Below are 15,927 nucleotides of genomic sequence, written 5' to 3'. Positions count from 1 at the left end.
ATTCTTGGGTCCGCCATGGGCCCTATATTTATGCATCGTATATACAGCTCGCTGCATCAAACAGCCACATCGTTCACACTAGGACATTTTTTGTTCATCCTCTAGAATATTCTTTCCTCTTCGCGAATGTTTTTTCCTTCTCATAAAACAAATAGTTGTTCCTAGTCCTAGTAGGACAATTTTGTTCCATAGAAGGTTTTAGTTGGTAGAAAATATCCTACCATGTAAAATGTTTAATTATTGTTTAGATGCTTATTAAGTAACGTATAGGTAAAGCACAGTGGTCCTAGACCTACCTACACTTCATAGCTGTGGGTGGTTCCGCGGTTCCACGGACGCAGCTCTAAGTCTCACTCATCGATCATCTGTTGGAAATAATCCTGTGTGTCTAGGTTCATACCTGTAGGGAGATCTATGTTAGCACTATTTTCAGAATAGTTCGCTACTTCGCTCCTATGAGATTGTTATTTTCTGAATTGCATGGCAAATTTTGTAGTTGTGTTACCAAGTTGTGTATTGGATACCGAATTGCATATTGGAGAATTGGCTAGGCATGCTCTGCATTGAAATCCTGTGTTGCAACTTGTGTCCAGTTCTCTCCCCTTTGGCACAATGCTGTGAGGCTCCCGTAGTCCAGAATCAGGGGAGCTAGGCATCTAGGTCATAGGCTTCAAGAAACCATTGTGGGACAGTGAAAGCCGAACAAAAAGCAAACAACTAGATGGAGGCGGTGGTGCGGAAGGTGCAGCAGCGTGTGAGGAAGGCGCAGGAGGAGATGGACCAGTGGGATGACCTAAACACTCGCCTCCTTTCCTACTTCTCCAATGCCGGCACGGTCATCTCTCGCCTTCAAGTACCTTCTTGGATCATCCTCTCGTGCAGTCCCATGTCCCAACTCGTGACAGCCAGTTTGGCGGCCCAAGGTTTCACAACCATGATGCAGTTTGAGACTGTTCTTTCGTAATTGTTGCGCAGCACTTTTCTGAGATTGCAACAGCAAATTTTGGGGCTTCATAGAATCCTTGGTTATTCTGTTAACTATTGGTGGTCTGCAGTTTTGCTATTTGCGTAAGACGGCAAGTTGCTACTTGACTTGCTTGTATCTTTGAGAATTCTATGGAAAATTTATAACTTGCAGTGGCATGTGGTTGTGTTGTACTGTTGTCATTTTAGCTTCTCAACTATGTAGAGGAACCTAAGTTTGATTGCTTGTATCATTTGATAAAGGCCCTTGGAGAGGACAAGAATTATGGTCCCTTGCGTGGTGTGCCCAACATCAGAGAGGAACTCATGGGGAACAAGATGGAGGTTCTGGAGCTCATTTTCGTTAATGCTAGGGAGGTCCTGTAAGCTACTTTACTATTACATTTACAGTTTCCTTCAATTTTGGTGTGAACAGACAAAGGGAAAAATTATAATTCAAGTTGGTCTGACAACAATGCTGTCAATTATTCAGGGAGAAGTTCAATGACATTGTGAAAGCTTTAAATAAGGCTCTGCGTGATAACATGCAGATGGTGAGAGGCGGCTCGGCACTCACGGCAAAACAGATGCAGTTACAAGTGGGAATTTTGCCAACGATTGCAGAATGCTTGGATGGATTTCAAACATTATGCGAGATGCACCAGGCAGAGTAAGAATGGAATTATACTTAGGCCCCTTCCAGTTGCCCAATTTAATCATTTATAGCTTGCATTTGGCCTTAATATAACTATGCTATTGTTATGCTGGTGCTTCTTGAGTTGTGTTTCCACAAGATCATTGTTCTTGACCTAATTTCTTATGATCTAATCCAACCATATCAATAACTATGACTAAGAAGTTCAGCTCATGTTGGTTTAAAATATTCTCAGTTGATAATAGAGCTGCATCCAACTTCTAACCTTTGTATGCTAATCCTCCAATTCAGACATGATTTATATTCTTCCATTATACTGATATTTTAAGACGCCACAGACATATGCCCTGGCACTACTCTCACAGGAGTCACAAACTCACAACACATGTTCATCTAATCTTAACTCTCCTGCAGGAAAATCTGCCCCCCTTTTATTTTGCTGTGAACTTATCCTGGTTGCCATTTGACAGGTTTACACTAAAATCATCAATTATATCCTTGCTGACATGGAAGAGCAGGCAAGTTCGATGGTTTTGCCATTCAGCTTTTCCTAATGACTCATTGATTTGTCATTTCTGGAATTCATTCTCTGTCGAGATTCTTATAGATGATAGTGATGTTTTTTTTTTCTTAATTTAGTATTTAGAACACATGCAATTCATACATCTTCGTTGGTGTTTTATTAGCTAGAGCAATCATGGTGATATTTTCATTTGCAGTTCCAGTGACACTGCTGTACTACGTCAACTCTTAGTAGACCAGCCAAACATTCCAAAAGATGAAGGTGCAGAATGAAAAAAAAAAAAGAATAAAAAAGCTTGTCTGGTTATACTTTCAATGATTCCATTTTTTCATCTGTCTAATTACATGATTGAGTGTTACAATCTGTTTTCCTTATTTTGCAGTCCAGTCCATATTCGACATTATATTTGCTGACGAAATTTGTTGACCAGCTGGTATTTGATTGTTGAAGCCTTGCCCCCTATGTTCTGATCAAGCTGCCTGCTCAGGTGATGACTGAGTCATTCTGAAAATTGTATGCTCGATGAACCCAGTTGTTGAAGCATTGTGGCCGTGGCAAAGTCTTCATCTGCTTCAGCTGTCAGCATCTTGATTGAAGACCTAGAGGCTGGACCTTCCATTGATGATGTACTGGTTCTGAAGCATAGGAAGTCGCTTCAAAGTAGTTTAGCATATTGCAAATGAGTTGTTATGGTGGCGCGCCCGTGATCTCAGCGAATACAGCAGTAATCTGGACATGTTGCAGGTACAAGCCTGTTCGGCTGAACTTCTTTCAGCTTGTTTCAGCTTATTTTCTCTCACAGAATACTATTGAGTCATCCGAAAACAACCGAACTACAGTGGAAATCTGTACCAGCCGAGGTGTGAACCAGCTGCTGAAATTCGCATATGAGCACTAACAAAGGAAATCTCTCTGGTTCGCAATAAATCTTATACCTCATTCCCTTGGTTTCAGGGATAATCTATTTTTTCTTCGTTGCATTGGGATTGTAATGCGCTGTGAGACCCAGCTCATGGACTAAATTTGCGGTTGGGCTGGGGCTACTGTAGCTCTAGCACTAAATTGGACTAGGCTGAATTTGAGTTTTAGTACCATATCGTGAATTCTGAGTTCGTCGGACCAGCTTAAATAGTCAGGCTAAGGACGCGTAGTAACCACGGGTTAATTATTTTGCGCGAAGCGAGGACGAAAACGCAAGCTGGTTGCTATGTAGGTGGGGCTCACCCCTAGGCAGAGTGGGCCTGGGCTATGTGTCGGGCCTGGGGCGTTACAAATGGTATTCAGAGCCACTGAGGGTGGGTAGATGTGCTCGAGAGGACCTTGAACTCATTGAGGGTTGGGTAGATGTGAGACCCAGTTCATGGATTGAATTTGCGGTTGGGCCTGGGCTACTGTAGCTGCAGCACCGAATTAGACTAGGCTGAATAAGTACTGTAGTTGCAGAAACACTGTACAACCAAAAGTTTAGTACCGTGCCGTGAATTCTGAAATCGTCGGACCAACTTAAATAGCTAGGTCAAAGATGCGTAGTAATCTTCGGTTAACCGTTTTGCGCGAAGCGAGGGCAAGTGGATTGCTACGTAGATGGGGCCCACCCCTAGACAGAGTGGGCCTGGGCCGTGTGCTGGGCCTGGGCGTTACATGCACCTCTGTAAATTATCTAAAATTGCGCGTAAAAAATTCTATGAAGTTGATCATGCCTTAGAAAAAGGAGAATGTAACGCAAGCAGAATTGTAGATTCATTGGTTTAAAGCCATACGCAAGCACAGACGTTTCATAAGTTTAACGCAAGCACAGACGCAAGTGAAGCTGCTAAAGCCATAAAACTTTGAAATTACTGACTCCTAATCCATTTTGAGAAAAAGAGATAAAACTATTGTCGCAGAACCGACCAATTTATAAGAATACAAGTACAATGGCAATCCGCAAGCGGTCGCACTATCATACTTGAACCCATATAAACCCGGTAGTCCGTCGAGTACCACGACGGGTCTCGATAAACGATTTACAACAACCAAGATCGTACAGGATTCAACATACATGCCACATATTACATAAAGTTCACAGATACTTTTCATCATCAGAGTACGAATAAAAGTTATTACAAACCAAATTTGATAAACAAAGCGGAAGCAAATAAGTTCAAGATAAAGTTTTCCAACATAGTTTGATACAGTGCCAAGCCAGATCACGGTCCACAAAAGCAAAGATAGGAATTACTACAGAAGCCTGCCCAAGGCTTACTCCTCATCCACAGCGGGATAGAAGCAACTCTTGCAATAACCATGATACACAGTGCCATCTGCAACAATGGGAAAATAAACCCTGAGTACGAGAAGGTACTCAGCTAGACTTACCCATCATGAACCAGAAATAAAATGACTCCAAGGATTATGCAAGGCTGTATAAGTGGACGCAACTTGACAACATTTTGCGTAAAAGGCAATTAACCGTTGTACAATTGTGATTCCTTTATCAATTTAATTATAACTATCCATTTCTAGATTAGCAGCTATCCTGTGCCAAACATGTGGTATATTATTTAGAATCATACAATAGTAACCATATCAGGTATCGTAATTCCATATTCATCTGAACCATCATATTTCATAATATAGTTACTACGATGTTGGGACTAGCCAAGTTTCTCACTATCCGGGAGAGACGGCGATTCGAATCGATTTCAACCAGCTGGGAATTTATTCCTAATACAAACCCAGATCTATCAGCCACGATAGTCTTAGGTCACCTTTGGTACAACTCAGGTACACATTTCGTGGGTCCGTACCGCGCCGCACAATCTGAAACACCAGATGTCAGGATGCTCAGGCCAAGCCTGCCCTTGGGCTCAGTCTGATCGTTCCCCGGAAGGAGCGCACAACAGAACGGTTCCCGGCCTGAGTTGAATTACTCGGCTTCGCGGTCGGAACGAGTTATCCGCCCAGCTAAGTGAGAGGCATGCGTTCAATCTTGTCAGAAGCGCCAACAACGGTACGGTCCTTAATCGACACAGACGGGGATAAGTCCACACCCAAGACCTCCATGTCTTGTTGCTTCTCTATCGACTTCCCGTCCGGTCTCGATTTACTTTTACCACATGGTTCTGTTCCACGATAGCAGATATAGCCAACCGTGCTCTGGTATCCCCCTATCTCTCGCAGGTGACAGGACATCACCCGACTTCTACCGGTCTAAGCATGGCTAAGCATATATTCGATCCTGGACCTATACCGGTTAAAGGGTTAATATCTGGACAAGGAATGTACATGCATCAAGTGGTTTCATTCAACTCTTATAACCTAATGCAGCAATCATAAATACGTAAGTAAACATTTGTAAATTACTGGGAGACTTATAATGCTCCGGGGCTTGCCTCGCAGAAAGGAAGTAGGGCGGTGGTCAGGGCACTCCGGAAGCTCTTCAGGGTTCTGCTCCACGCCTTCGGGAGCTGTGGCTTGCGGATCCTCCTGCGGGTTCCCTTCCTCTGCTTCTTCGAATTCCAGCAACGTGATCTCTTCCTCCGATCCTAGATGCATGAGTATGGTATAAGTATTATGAATACATGTATGTTAACAAGTGCATCACGTTGTTTGAGTAGGTGCATATCTCTTCTCGATTATTACTTAACTACTTCTACAATGCATCGATTATGCCACGAACAGTAGCTACTTGTTTCACTCATAACTGGAGTTCTACAAATCCAAAAATAGTGATCCTAGACTTTCTGGAAAGCTTATCAAATTCTCCACAACTTTGTTATTAACCATTTTTACAGTCTTCATCAGTTTCAACATGCAACTCATCACATTCTAGAATCAGTCTGGAAACTATTTAACATGCAATGTAAAGTAAAAATACTTCTACTTCATGTAATCATTCAAAATTTGACAACCTAGACTCTACCACCAGTTTAAGCATACCAAATACAGTTAAGATGATGTAATGGTGAAGTCCAAACTATTTATTTAAATGCCTTTATTATTTTATTTAGATATCTAGGTTAAATAATAAACATATATCAGATGTACTTCATAAATTCTCAAAAATTTACAGTGCCTCACTAATGCTTTCAAAGGACTACCATAAAAATTTCATGTCATTTTACTAAGTAGAACATTCTATATAAAAATGATAAGGCAGCAAGGCTTGAAATAGCATAAATGGAAAATCCTATTGAAAAGTGTCAAGCAACAGATTTCTTATTTTTATTAATATCCATATGGTACTAGTATCACCTCCAATAAATCTTATGAATTTTGGACTTATAATTAATTTATAAAAAATCATGCAAGGATTAACTATTTATAAAAGAAAAATCTATAACTATAGATCTACACATGCACTGGTCCTCAAATTTTTACCAGAGTTCACATATGCTAAGACTAGCTTACCACAAAAATTTCATAATTTTTGGAGCACAGGAACTCTAGATATAAAATAAACAAATTTGAATGCATTCAAAAGCACATTTGAAATCCCTATTTAAATCTCTAGAAATTTCTACTGTTGAAGCCAAGAACATATTTTTACTAAATACTACACTTCCTAAGCAACACAATCATATTTATTTCACAATTTTTGGAGCTACCAAACTGAAGATACAAATTTCACAAAACAAATCAAAAACTGGATTCAAAATGAGTTAGCCTTCACTACTGCTGTCGCTGACAGGTGGGACCCGCTGGTCAGGGGACCCCACGCGTCAGTGACACGAAACAGGGCAGTGGCACTGCACAGCGCTGGCGCGGCCAGAGCTCGCCGACGGTGAACTCGCCGGCGGTGACATCATCACGGCATGACCTAGGTGACCTGGCGCATTGATTGAGCTACTTGGCCGGACCTATTGCCGACCCTAGAGCTGACGGCGGCGGCCATGGCGGAACGGCGGGGCTGGACCACGGCGGTACGCCGGCGTGGGCTACGGTGGCTCGAACGGACGCTGCGCCGAGCATCACCAAGCTACGGCGGAGCTATCCGGTGAGGGCGTACGCGATGCGGCGGCTTACCAAGTACGGCCAGCGAGCACGGGAGGGAGCAGTGGGTCGCTGAGGCACTAGTGGAGACGTTGCCGGGGTGGAGAAGCAGCGAGGGCAAGTTGGCGTTGGCTATGGCGACTGCGGAGGTGCGGCCGAGCTCGGCTGTCGCTGCGGCGAGGAAGACGGAGCAGAAATTGGGAAATGAGGCGAGGGGTGGCTCGGGCGGGCACTGGCGGTGATGAAGGCGCGCCCAGGCGTGTCGTGGCCTACGCGGACAGAGCGCTAGCGACGCGCGGCCGTCGCCGGGGACACGCGGCGCGCGGGTTCTACCGGTGTTGGCCACTGAACGTTTGCGATTCAGTCGATTCAGTCGCGCGATGCAGTGCCTGACGACGTACTTTCGTGGAGCTTGATCTTCTAATCCGTGAAGTAATAGTGCACACAATCTACACCAAAGTTGTAGCTCTAAGTACCATCTGTAATTCATCTTAAATGATCAAGACCTAATTCGCAACGGTTAAGGAGAAAAATCGTGCTCAAAGTTGGCTTGTCAGGCTATCGGTGTTCACGACTTAGCAAAAATTTGCTAAGTGTAGAATTGTGATTTCTCTGATTTTTGAAACCCAAATTCACACATGTTAGGAGCTGAATCAGTCAAAGGCCCAAAAATCAAAGTTGTTCCTTATGTCAAACACTACAACATTGCTTTAGTGAACTCCTCCATGCAAGGTCTCTAACACCTAGTTCAACTTTAGTCAAACATGTCACTTTGAAATCATGATACATATTCAAACCATGGCTAAATGACCAAACTAGCCCTAGCACTAAATACCAAAGTTGTTCCTAATGATATCCTAAGCATGTTTGAGCAATTTGCAAGGTCATCCTATCATTTCATGCAGTGGTCACTCATAGAGCTATCCAGGTCAACACATGAAATATCACTTAAATGCTTGATCATGAGATGTGGCCTTCATGAACAATGTTCCTTTGGTTAACCTAAGTGTGGCTAAGATGTTTTAGTGACTAGCATTACCCACTTGCATTCATTTGTACAAGATCATATGCATAGGTTCCAAGAAACACGAGATAACAAGCAATGTTTCATATGTTTCGATCAAATGTTTCAATTGTAAATGATGATTTATGAATGCTTGATGCTCATGCTCATGTTATGCAAGTCAAGTTATGCAAGGCTAACACCCGAGGTGTTACAGCCCCTCCCCCTTATAAAAAATCTCGTCCCGAGATTTGTAAGACCTACCATTCTTGGAAAAAGGCGGGATAAACTTCTCGTAGATAATCTTCTATTTCCCACGTAGCATCTTGTTCACTATGATTGTTCCACACCACCTTATAAAACTTAATAATCTTACTCCTTGTCACTCTCTCCATCTCTTCTAATACTCGAATTGGCTTTTCTTCATAGGTCAAATCCGATTGAAGCTGCACGTGGGTGGGTGCAATCGCTTCTTCCGGTACTCGAAGACATTTCTTTAGCTGAGAAACATGGAACACATCAAAGATTGCACTCATCTCTGGTGGTAGTTGTAGCTTATATGCAACATTTCCTTTTCGTTCCAAAATTTTGTATGGCCCTACATATCTTGGTGAAAGCTTCTTTTTCATCCCAAATCTTTTCACACCTTTCATGGGTGATACTCTCAGGTATACATAGTCACCCACTTCAAAAGTTAGTGGTCTTCTTCTTCTATCGGCATAACTCTTCTGTCTTGATTGAGCTGCCTTCATGTGTTGTTGGATGATACGTACTTGTTCTTTGGCTTCATTTACAAAATCAATACCAAAGTATCTCCTTTCACCGGGCTCAATCCAATTCAATGGAGTCCTGCACTTTCGGCCATACAAGGCTTCAAATGGAGCCATTTTGATACTCGCTTGATAGCTGTTGTTATAGGAGAATTCAGCTAAAGGTAACCATTTCTCCCATGACCCTTTTGAAGATATAACACAAGCTCTAAGTAAATCTTCTAGGATTTGGTTTACTCTCTCTGTCTGTCCTGAAGTTTGCGGATGATAAGCTGAACTTCTGATTAGCTTGGTTCCCAAAGCTTGGTGTAAGTGTTCCCAGAAACGAGCTATGAACTGTGGTCCTCTATCCGAGATTATGGTCCTGGGTACTCCATGCAATTTCATGATCTGGGATACGTATATCTCAGCGTATTTCCCAACTATATACCTCGTGTTCATGGGTATAAAGTGTGCTGACTTGGTAAGACGATCAACAATGACCCAGATTGAATCATGACCTTGTGGCGTTGTTGGAAGGCCTGTAATAAAGTCCATACTGATTTCCTCCCATTTCCATCCTGGAATAGGCAGTGGCAGAAGTAATCCAGCAGTTTTCATATGGACGGCTTTCACTCTACTGCAGTTATCACACCTAGCAACATAGGCTGCGATCTCTTTCTTCATCTTAGTCAACTAAAAATAGGTTCTTAGATCTTAATACATTTTACTACTACCCGGGTGGATAGACAATTTGGACGAGTGAGCTTCTTCTAAAATTTGATTCCTTAGCTCACGGTCTTTTGGCACCACTAGTCGGTCCTCAAACCATAATACACCTCTTTCGTCCAATCTAAAATGTTTGGTTTCTTGCTCTTGCATTTTTCTCTTGATATGACTTATTCCTACATCTGTCTGCTGTAGCTCTATGATTTTGCCCTCAAGCGAACAACTGATTGTGATATTGTGGAGTACGACAGGATGTAGCAAGTTGAATCCATCTTCCAATAGTGCTTCCATAGTGTTGCAATGGGACTTCCGACTAAGTGTATCAGCTACTACATTTGCTTTACCCGGATGGTAATGCACTTCCAAATTGTAATCCTTAATCAATTCCAACCATCTATGTTGTCTCATGTTCAGTTCTGGCTGGGTAAAGATATACTTGAGGCTTTTGTGGTCAGTATAGATATGACATACATTGCCCAACAAGTAATGTCTCCATATCTTTAATGCATGGACAACGGCTGCCAGTTCCAAGTCATGTGTAGGATAGTTGACTTCATGTTTCCTCAATTGCCGAGAGGCATATGCAATTACTCTCCCTTCTTGCATAAGCACACATCCCAAACCTATTTCTAATGCATCACAAAATACATCAAAAGGCTTTTCAATGTCTGGTTGTGCTAGCACAGGTGCTGTAGTCAACAAAGTTCTAAGGGTGTGAAAAGCGGTTTCACATTCTAGTGTCCATTTGTATTTCTCATCTTTCTGAAGTAGTCTGGTCATAGGCTTAGCTATTTTTGAGAAATCTGGAATAAACCGACGATAGTATCCAGCTAACCCTAGAAAACTCCGAACTTCATGAACCGAAGTTGGGGCTTTCCACTTCATGACCTCTTGTACTTTTGATGGGTCTACTGAGATTCCATCTCTCGATAAAATGTGACCTAAGAAAGGTACTTTGCTCATCCAAAATTCACATTTGCTAAACTTGGCATATAGCTTATGCTCCCTCAATCTGGATAGGACAATCCTCAGATGTTCTTCATGATCTGACTCATTTTCGGAATAAATCAATATGTCATCGATAAACACGACCACGAACTTATCCAGTTCGGGCATGAATACCAAGTTCATTAGGTACATGAAATAGGCTGGGGCATTTGTTAGTCCGAAAGACATAACCAAATACTCGTATAAGCCATACCTAGTAGAGAAAGCGGTTTTAGGTATATCCTTCAGACTGATCTTTATCTGATGGTAACCTGATCTCAAGTCAATTTTGGAGAATACCTTTGCCTTTGCTAGCTGAACGAATAAGATGTCAATGCGGGGCAATGGATATTTGTTCTTGATGGTCACAGCATTGAGTGGTCTGTAATCTACACACATTCTCAGTGACTTATCCTTCTTTTTCACAAACAATGCTGGGCATCCCCACGGAGATGAGCTAGGTTGGATAAGACCTTTGTCCAATAGATCTTGCAATTGAACTTTAAGTTCTGCTAACTCATTGGGTGGCATTCTATAGGGCCTTCTGGATATGGGTGCGGTACCTGGCACTAATTCAATCTTAAATTCCACGTCCCTATCCGGTGGTAGACCTGGTAATTCCTCTGGAAATACATCCAGAAACTCACAAACCACTGAAATATCACATATGGTGGTGGCTTGGATAGCACAGGCTAAATGTTGGGGTTTGAAATCGCGGGAGAGTGGGACTAGAAAAGCTTTCCCTCCTGTGGGTTCTCTCAACATAATAGTGTGGGTGCTAGTGTCAATAAGAACACCATGATCCTTCATCCAATTCATGCCTAAGATTACACTTATCGACAACCCCGGCAATATTATCAAATCTGTTGTGTACTCTCTCCCTTGTATCAAGATGAGTACGTTTTTGACTATCTTTTTGGTAGTAACAGTACCCCCTGCTGAACTTATGTTAAAACCCCCTTTACTTACTTCTATAATTTCTTGATCATGTCTAGATGCAAATGCTTGACTCATAAATGAATGAGAAGCTCCCGAGTCAAATAAAACAACTGCGGGATGCTTGTTGACGAGAAACATACCAGCCGTGACAACTTCCCCGGCGGGCACTTCCTCCACAGCGGTATAATGCACTTGTCCCTGACGTGCCCTGGCATTCACCTGCCTCTGATTGTTCTGATTTGAGTTGCTATTCCTCTTGGGGTGGGGGCACTCCTTGGACCAATGACCTAGTTGGTTGCAGTTGAAACAAGGTTGATTACTCCTGAATCCGGTGGAGCTGTCCTGATTGCCATTTCCTTTTGGTAAGGCAATAGTGAACGCCTTACGAAACGGTTTCTGTGGCCTGTTATTCTGAGCTTTCGGTGGTGGAGGCCTGAACTTGGATGCAGGTGGATGGAATTGTGGCCTAGCTGCGATAGGCGCTTTTGACTAGAAAGATCCGGATGCACCGGCCTCATATGCCCTCTTGCGACCTTTAGCCACTGCATGCATGTTGTTGTGGTTTTCTTGGGTCAAGGCATCACTAATAAACTCATTGTACGTGGCACATCGAGAATTTGCCATAGTCTTCATTAATTTGGTACCCAGACCTCGCTTGAAACTCTCAATCTTTTTCTCTTCAGTATCCACGAAACTTGGAGCATATCTTGACAAGTTGTTGAATGCGTGCATGTATTCTATGAGTGACTTTGTTCCCTGAGTGAGCCTCATAAATTCGGCTGCTTTCATGCGCATCAGGCCCGGGGGAATATGGTGTCCCCTAAAAGCCAGCTTGAATTGATCCCAGGTCACTCTCGCATCAGCAGGCAGAGACGACAGGAAGTTCGTCCACCAGATTCCTGCTGGTCCTTGCAATTGATGAGAAGCATATTCTGCTTTCAGGTGCTCTGTGACCCTTAGCAGATGAAATTTCTGCTCGATGGTATTTAGCCACTCATTGGCCTGCAGTGGTTCCTTAGCCACCTTGAAGATCGGAGGCTTCGTGTCTAGAAACTCCTTGAATGAACTGTGCTGATTTGGTTTGGCTCCTGGTTGCTGTGGATGGCCACGAGCAGTGTTTTGTGCGATGAGGCGCAAAGCTTCCTCCATTGTCCTTTGGCTCCCTAGGAACTGGGTAAAGAATTCCTGAGCAGACGGTGGCGGTGGGGGTGGCAAGTCATCCCGGTTGCCATCCTGGCTGCTACTAGCTCCAGCACGGGTGCGCGTCATCTGCGAAGTTGCAACAATAAGCAATTATTGGTTGATGCCAAGAGATTGCAGATGAATTAGGTACTCATGCCAAACTAAAATTACTGGAGAAATTTTCTCAAAAGCACAATAAAAACAGAGGCATAATAACTCATTCTCGCAACATGACATCGCCAATTTGACCACTTATCGTGCTCATAACGCATGCAATTTTAAAGCGTGATTACCGACAAAGTACTGGAATTGCATTGACGTTCAACCAAACATGCGATTAACATTACATGATAGTCTGGTTACTAATGCCAACTTGGAACTACAGGTCCATTACACGAATAAAGGTGATACACGAGTCCTACTAAGTGCTAAGCGACCTAATCCTCATCATGATCACTATCGAGGTCAGACGCAGAATCATCTCCTTCCTCAGGTTCTACTTCTTCTTCAGGCTCCACTTCTTCTTCTTCCTCATACCCTTCTAGATCCATTTCTACGGCTCCAGGTGGGACATACGGGTGGAGCTGATTGTGCAGTAGATGAACCTCTTCATGCAGATTATCGTTGTATTCTTCTGCATTGGCCAGTTGTTGTCCTAGCTCAAACTGTCGAGCCCTCAGGACATCTTCCCTAGACCAAGCTGCATTTCGCTGGTGAGTTAACCGAGTCATTTCTTCAGAGAGCCTCTCTATCTCGGCGTCGTGCTCCCTCTGAAGCTGACGTCGGTCTTCGCGGGCATGACCAAGAGCACCAGACACATGTCTGAGGCTACCTTCAACTCCATCTAACACTCTCATCACTGCGAACATGGCGCTCATGGCAGGGTTATCGCTGTTCTGCCCTTCTGCTGCACCAATCTCCAAAGATCTTCCTCTTGCCTGCTGCCATGAGTCAGTGGAGGGATTACCTCTTGGAAAGACTCCAACCAAAGCGGCTGCCAGCTCCTGAGGAAAACAATCCTTGATATCCCTCAGGATCCCAAAAGCTGCCCTGCCAGCTGCTTCTTCAGCAGTCCTGCCAGTCGACTCATAACACCAACCTGTCCACTCCGAATCATCACCTCGGGGACGGACAATGGCCTCCACTGTAACTAAGAGACCTTCTCCCAACCGCTCATTCGCCCAGAAGTAGCGGGGTTCCATTCCATCAGGATAACCTACATAGCTGAGCACTCTCCACAAGAGTGTAGGCATCCCAAACTCTCCAAGGAACGTGTGACGTTGATGGGTACGTGGAGCAAGTTGACGGCTAGGAGCTCTGCCTCTGGTGGACTTGCGAGCAGTCTGCTTGGTGCGTGCCATCTGCACCATCAATATGTACCCTTTGGTGAGACAATGCCATAATGGATAAGAGTTACATAACCGAGTAAGAATTTTATAAGGGGAGGAACCATGTAGTTATGTGAATGGTAATTTAACATGATGCATGCTCGTTCCGTACGTCCTTACAAACTTAGGAAAAATTTGTTTCTAACGGTAGACACGGTGGCATACATATGTTCTCTCATATAGATCGTAACTAGTCGAACTACACGTTTCGTTGTTAGTGTACCTGCATAAAATTTCATTTCAGCCCTAAACCCATAATGAAATATGCAGAATGTAATTGTAAATACTTTCATATATGTATCCCCATACATATACTTCCGTATCAATCTACCCAACAATAATTTAAACCCACAATTAAATACGTACCATATACACATGCAAGCATGCATACATAGCCGTACCAAAGCTAACTCTTCCCGACCGCACGCTCACATCTTGTGGTCATACACTCATCTTACCTTGGCGTAGAGGCATTTGATCCATCCATTACCACTCAAGTGAATGGCATCCATACTATAGCACGCCGTATGGACGACGAAGTAAAACCCCCCATGTTATTACTTAAATAGCCACCTAATAGTCCTTAATTTGGGCATAAGGAAAGTGATCATTGGCACACTTTAGATTTCAAATACCTATTAAATAACTATTAGTTGCTAGAGAAGGGTTTTTGGAACACAAAAACTTTTGTTTTAAATACACTTGTGACAATTAACGTTGAATCCTGCTCTGATACCAGCTGTCGTAGAACCGACCAATTTATAAGAATACAAGTACAATGGCAATCCGCAAGCAGTCGCACTATCATACTTGAACCCATATAAACCCGGTAGTCCGTCGAGTACCACGACGGGTCTCGATAAACGATTTACAACAACCAAGATCATACAGGATTCAACATACATGCCACATATTACATAAAGTTCACAGATACTTTTCATCATCAGAGTACGAATAAAAGTTATTACAAACCAAGTTTGATAAACAAAGCGGAAGCAAATAAGTTCAAGATAAAGTTTTCCAACATAGTTTGATACAGTGCCAAGCTAGATCACGGTCCACAAAAGCAAAGATAGGAATTACTACAGAAGCCTGCCCAAGGCTTACTCCTCATCCACAGCAGGATAGAAGCAACTCTTGCAATAACCATGATACACAGTGCCATCTGCAACAATGGGAAAATAAACCCTGAGTACGAGAAGGTACTCAGCTAGACTTACCCGTCATGAACCAGAAATAAAATGACTCCAAGGATTATGCAAGGCTGTATAAGTGGACGTAACTTGACAACATTTTGCGTAAAAGGCAATTAACCGTTGTACAATTGTGATTCCTTTATCAATTTAATTATAACTATCCATTTCTAGATTAGCAGCTATCCTGTGCCAAACATGTGGTATATTATTTAGAATCATACAATAGTAACCATAGCAGGTATCATAATTCCATATTCATCTGAACCATCATATTTCATAATATAGTTACTACGATGTTGGGACTAGCCAAGTTTCTCACTATCCAGGAGAGACGGCGATTCGAATCGATTTCAACCAGCTGGGAATTTATTTCTAACACAAACCCAGATCTATCAGCCACGATAGCCTTAGGTCACCTTTGGTACAACTCAGGTACACATTTCACGGGTCCATACCGCGCCGCACAATCTGGAACACCAGATGCCAGGATGCTCAGGCCAAGCCTGCCCTTGGGCTCAGTCTGATCGTTCCCCGGAAGGAGCGCACAACAGAACGGTTCCCGGCCTGAGTTGAATTACTCGGCTTCGCGGTCGGAACGAGTTATCCGGCCAGCTAAGTGAGAGGCATGCGTTCAATCTT

The 15,927-nt window shown here is 43.1% G+C and overlaps 1 protein-coding gene across 1 annotated transcript; it reads left to right on the top strand.

The window, feature by feature from the left end:
* The first annotated feature begins 541 nt into the window (after positions 1 to 541).
* Positions 542 to 3,043, top strand: LOC136492662 (uncharacterized protein At5g43822-like). Its single transcript, XM_066488657.1, has 6 exons — positions 542 to 853; positions 1,228 to 1,346; positions 1,457 to 1,633; positions 2,089 to 2,136; positions 2,338 to 2,402; positions 2,524 to 3,043. Exons 1-6 carry the CDS (start codon positions 722 to 724, stop codon positions 2,565 to 2,567), a joined length of 585 nt encoding a protein of 194 aa, XP_066344754.1. The 5' UTR covers positions 542 to 721; the 3' UTR covers positions 2,568 to 3,043.
* Positions 3,044 to 15,927: the final 12,884 nt, after the last annotated feature.

The sequence above is a fragment of the Miscanthus floridulus genome, chromosome 1, assembly GCF_019320115.1.
Source record: "Miscanthus floridulus cultivar M001 chromosome 1, ASM1932011v1, whole genome shotgun sequence".
Taxonomy (NCBI): Eukaryota; Viridiplantae; Streptophyta; class Magnoliopsida; order Poales; family Poaceae; genus Miscanthus; species Miscanthus floridulus.
Note: the sequence above shows the minus strand (reverse complement) of the source record. Positions and strands in the feature narration are given on the sequence as shown.

What these genes read in the sequence shown, in the direction of transcription:
- LOC136492662 (XM_066488657.1), top strand. Translation starts at nt 722, where the DNA reads ATGGAGGCGGTGGTGCGGAAGGTGCAGCAGCGTGTGAGGAAGGCGCAG. An exon ending in GTTAATGCTAGGGAGGTCCT is followed by an intron (nt 1,347 to 1,456) that starts GTAAGCTACTTT and finishes TCAATTATTCAG; the next exon opens with GGAGAAGTTCAATGACATTG. An exon ending in AAACATTCCAAAAGATGAAG is followed by an intron (nt 2,403 to 2,523) that starts GTGCAGAATGAA and finishes CTTATTTTGCAG; the next exon opens with TCCAGTCCATATTCGACATT.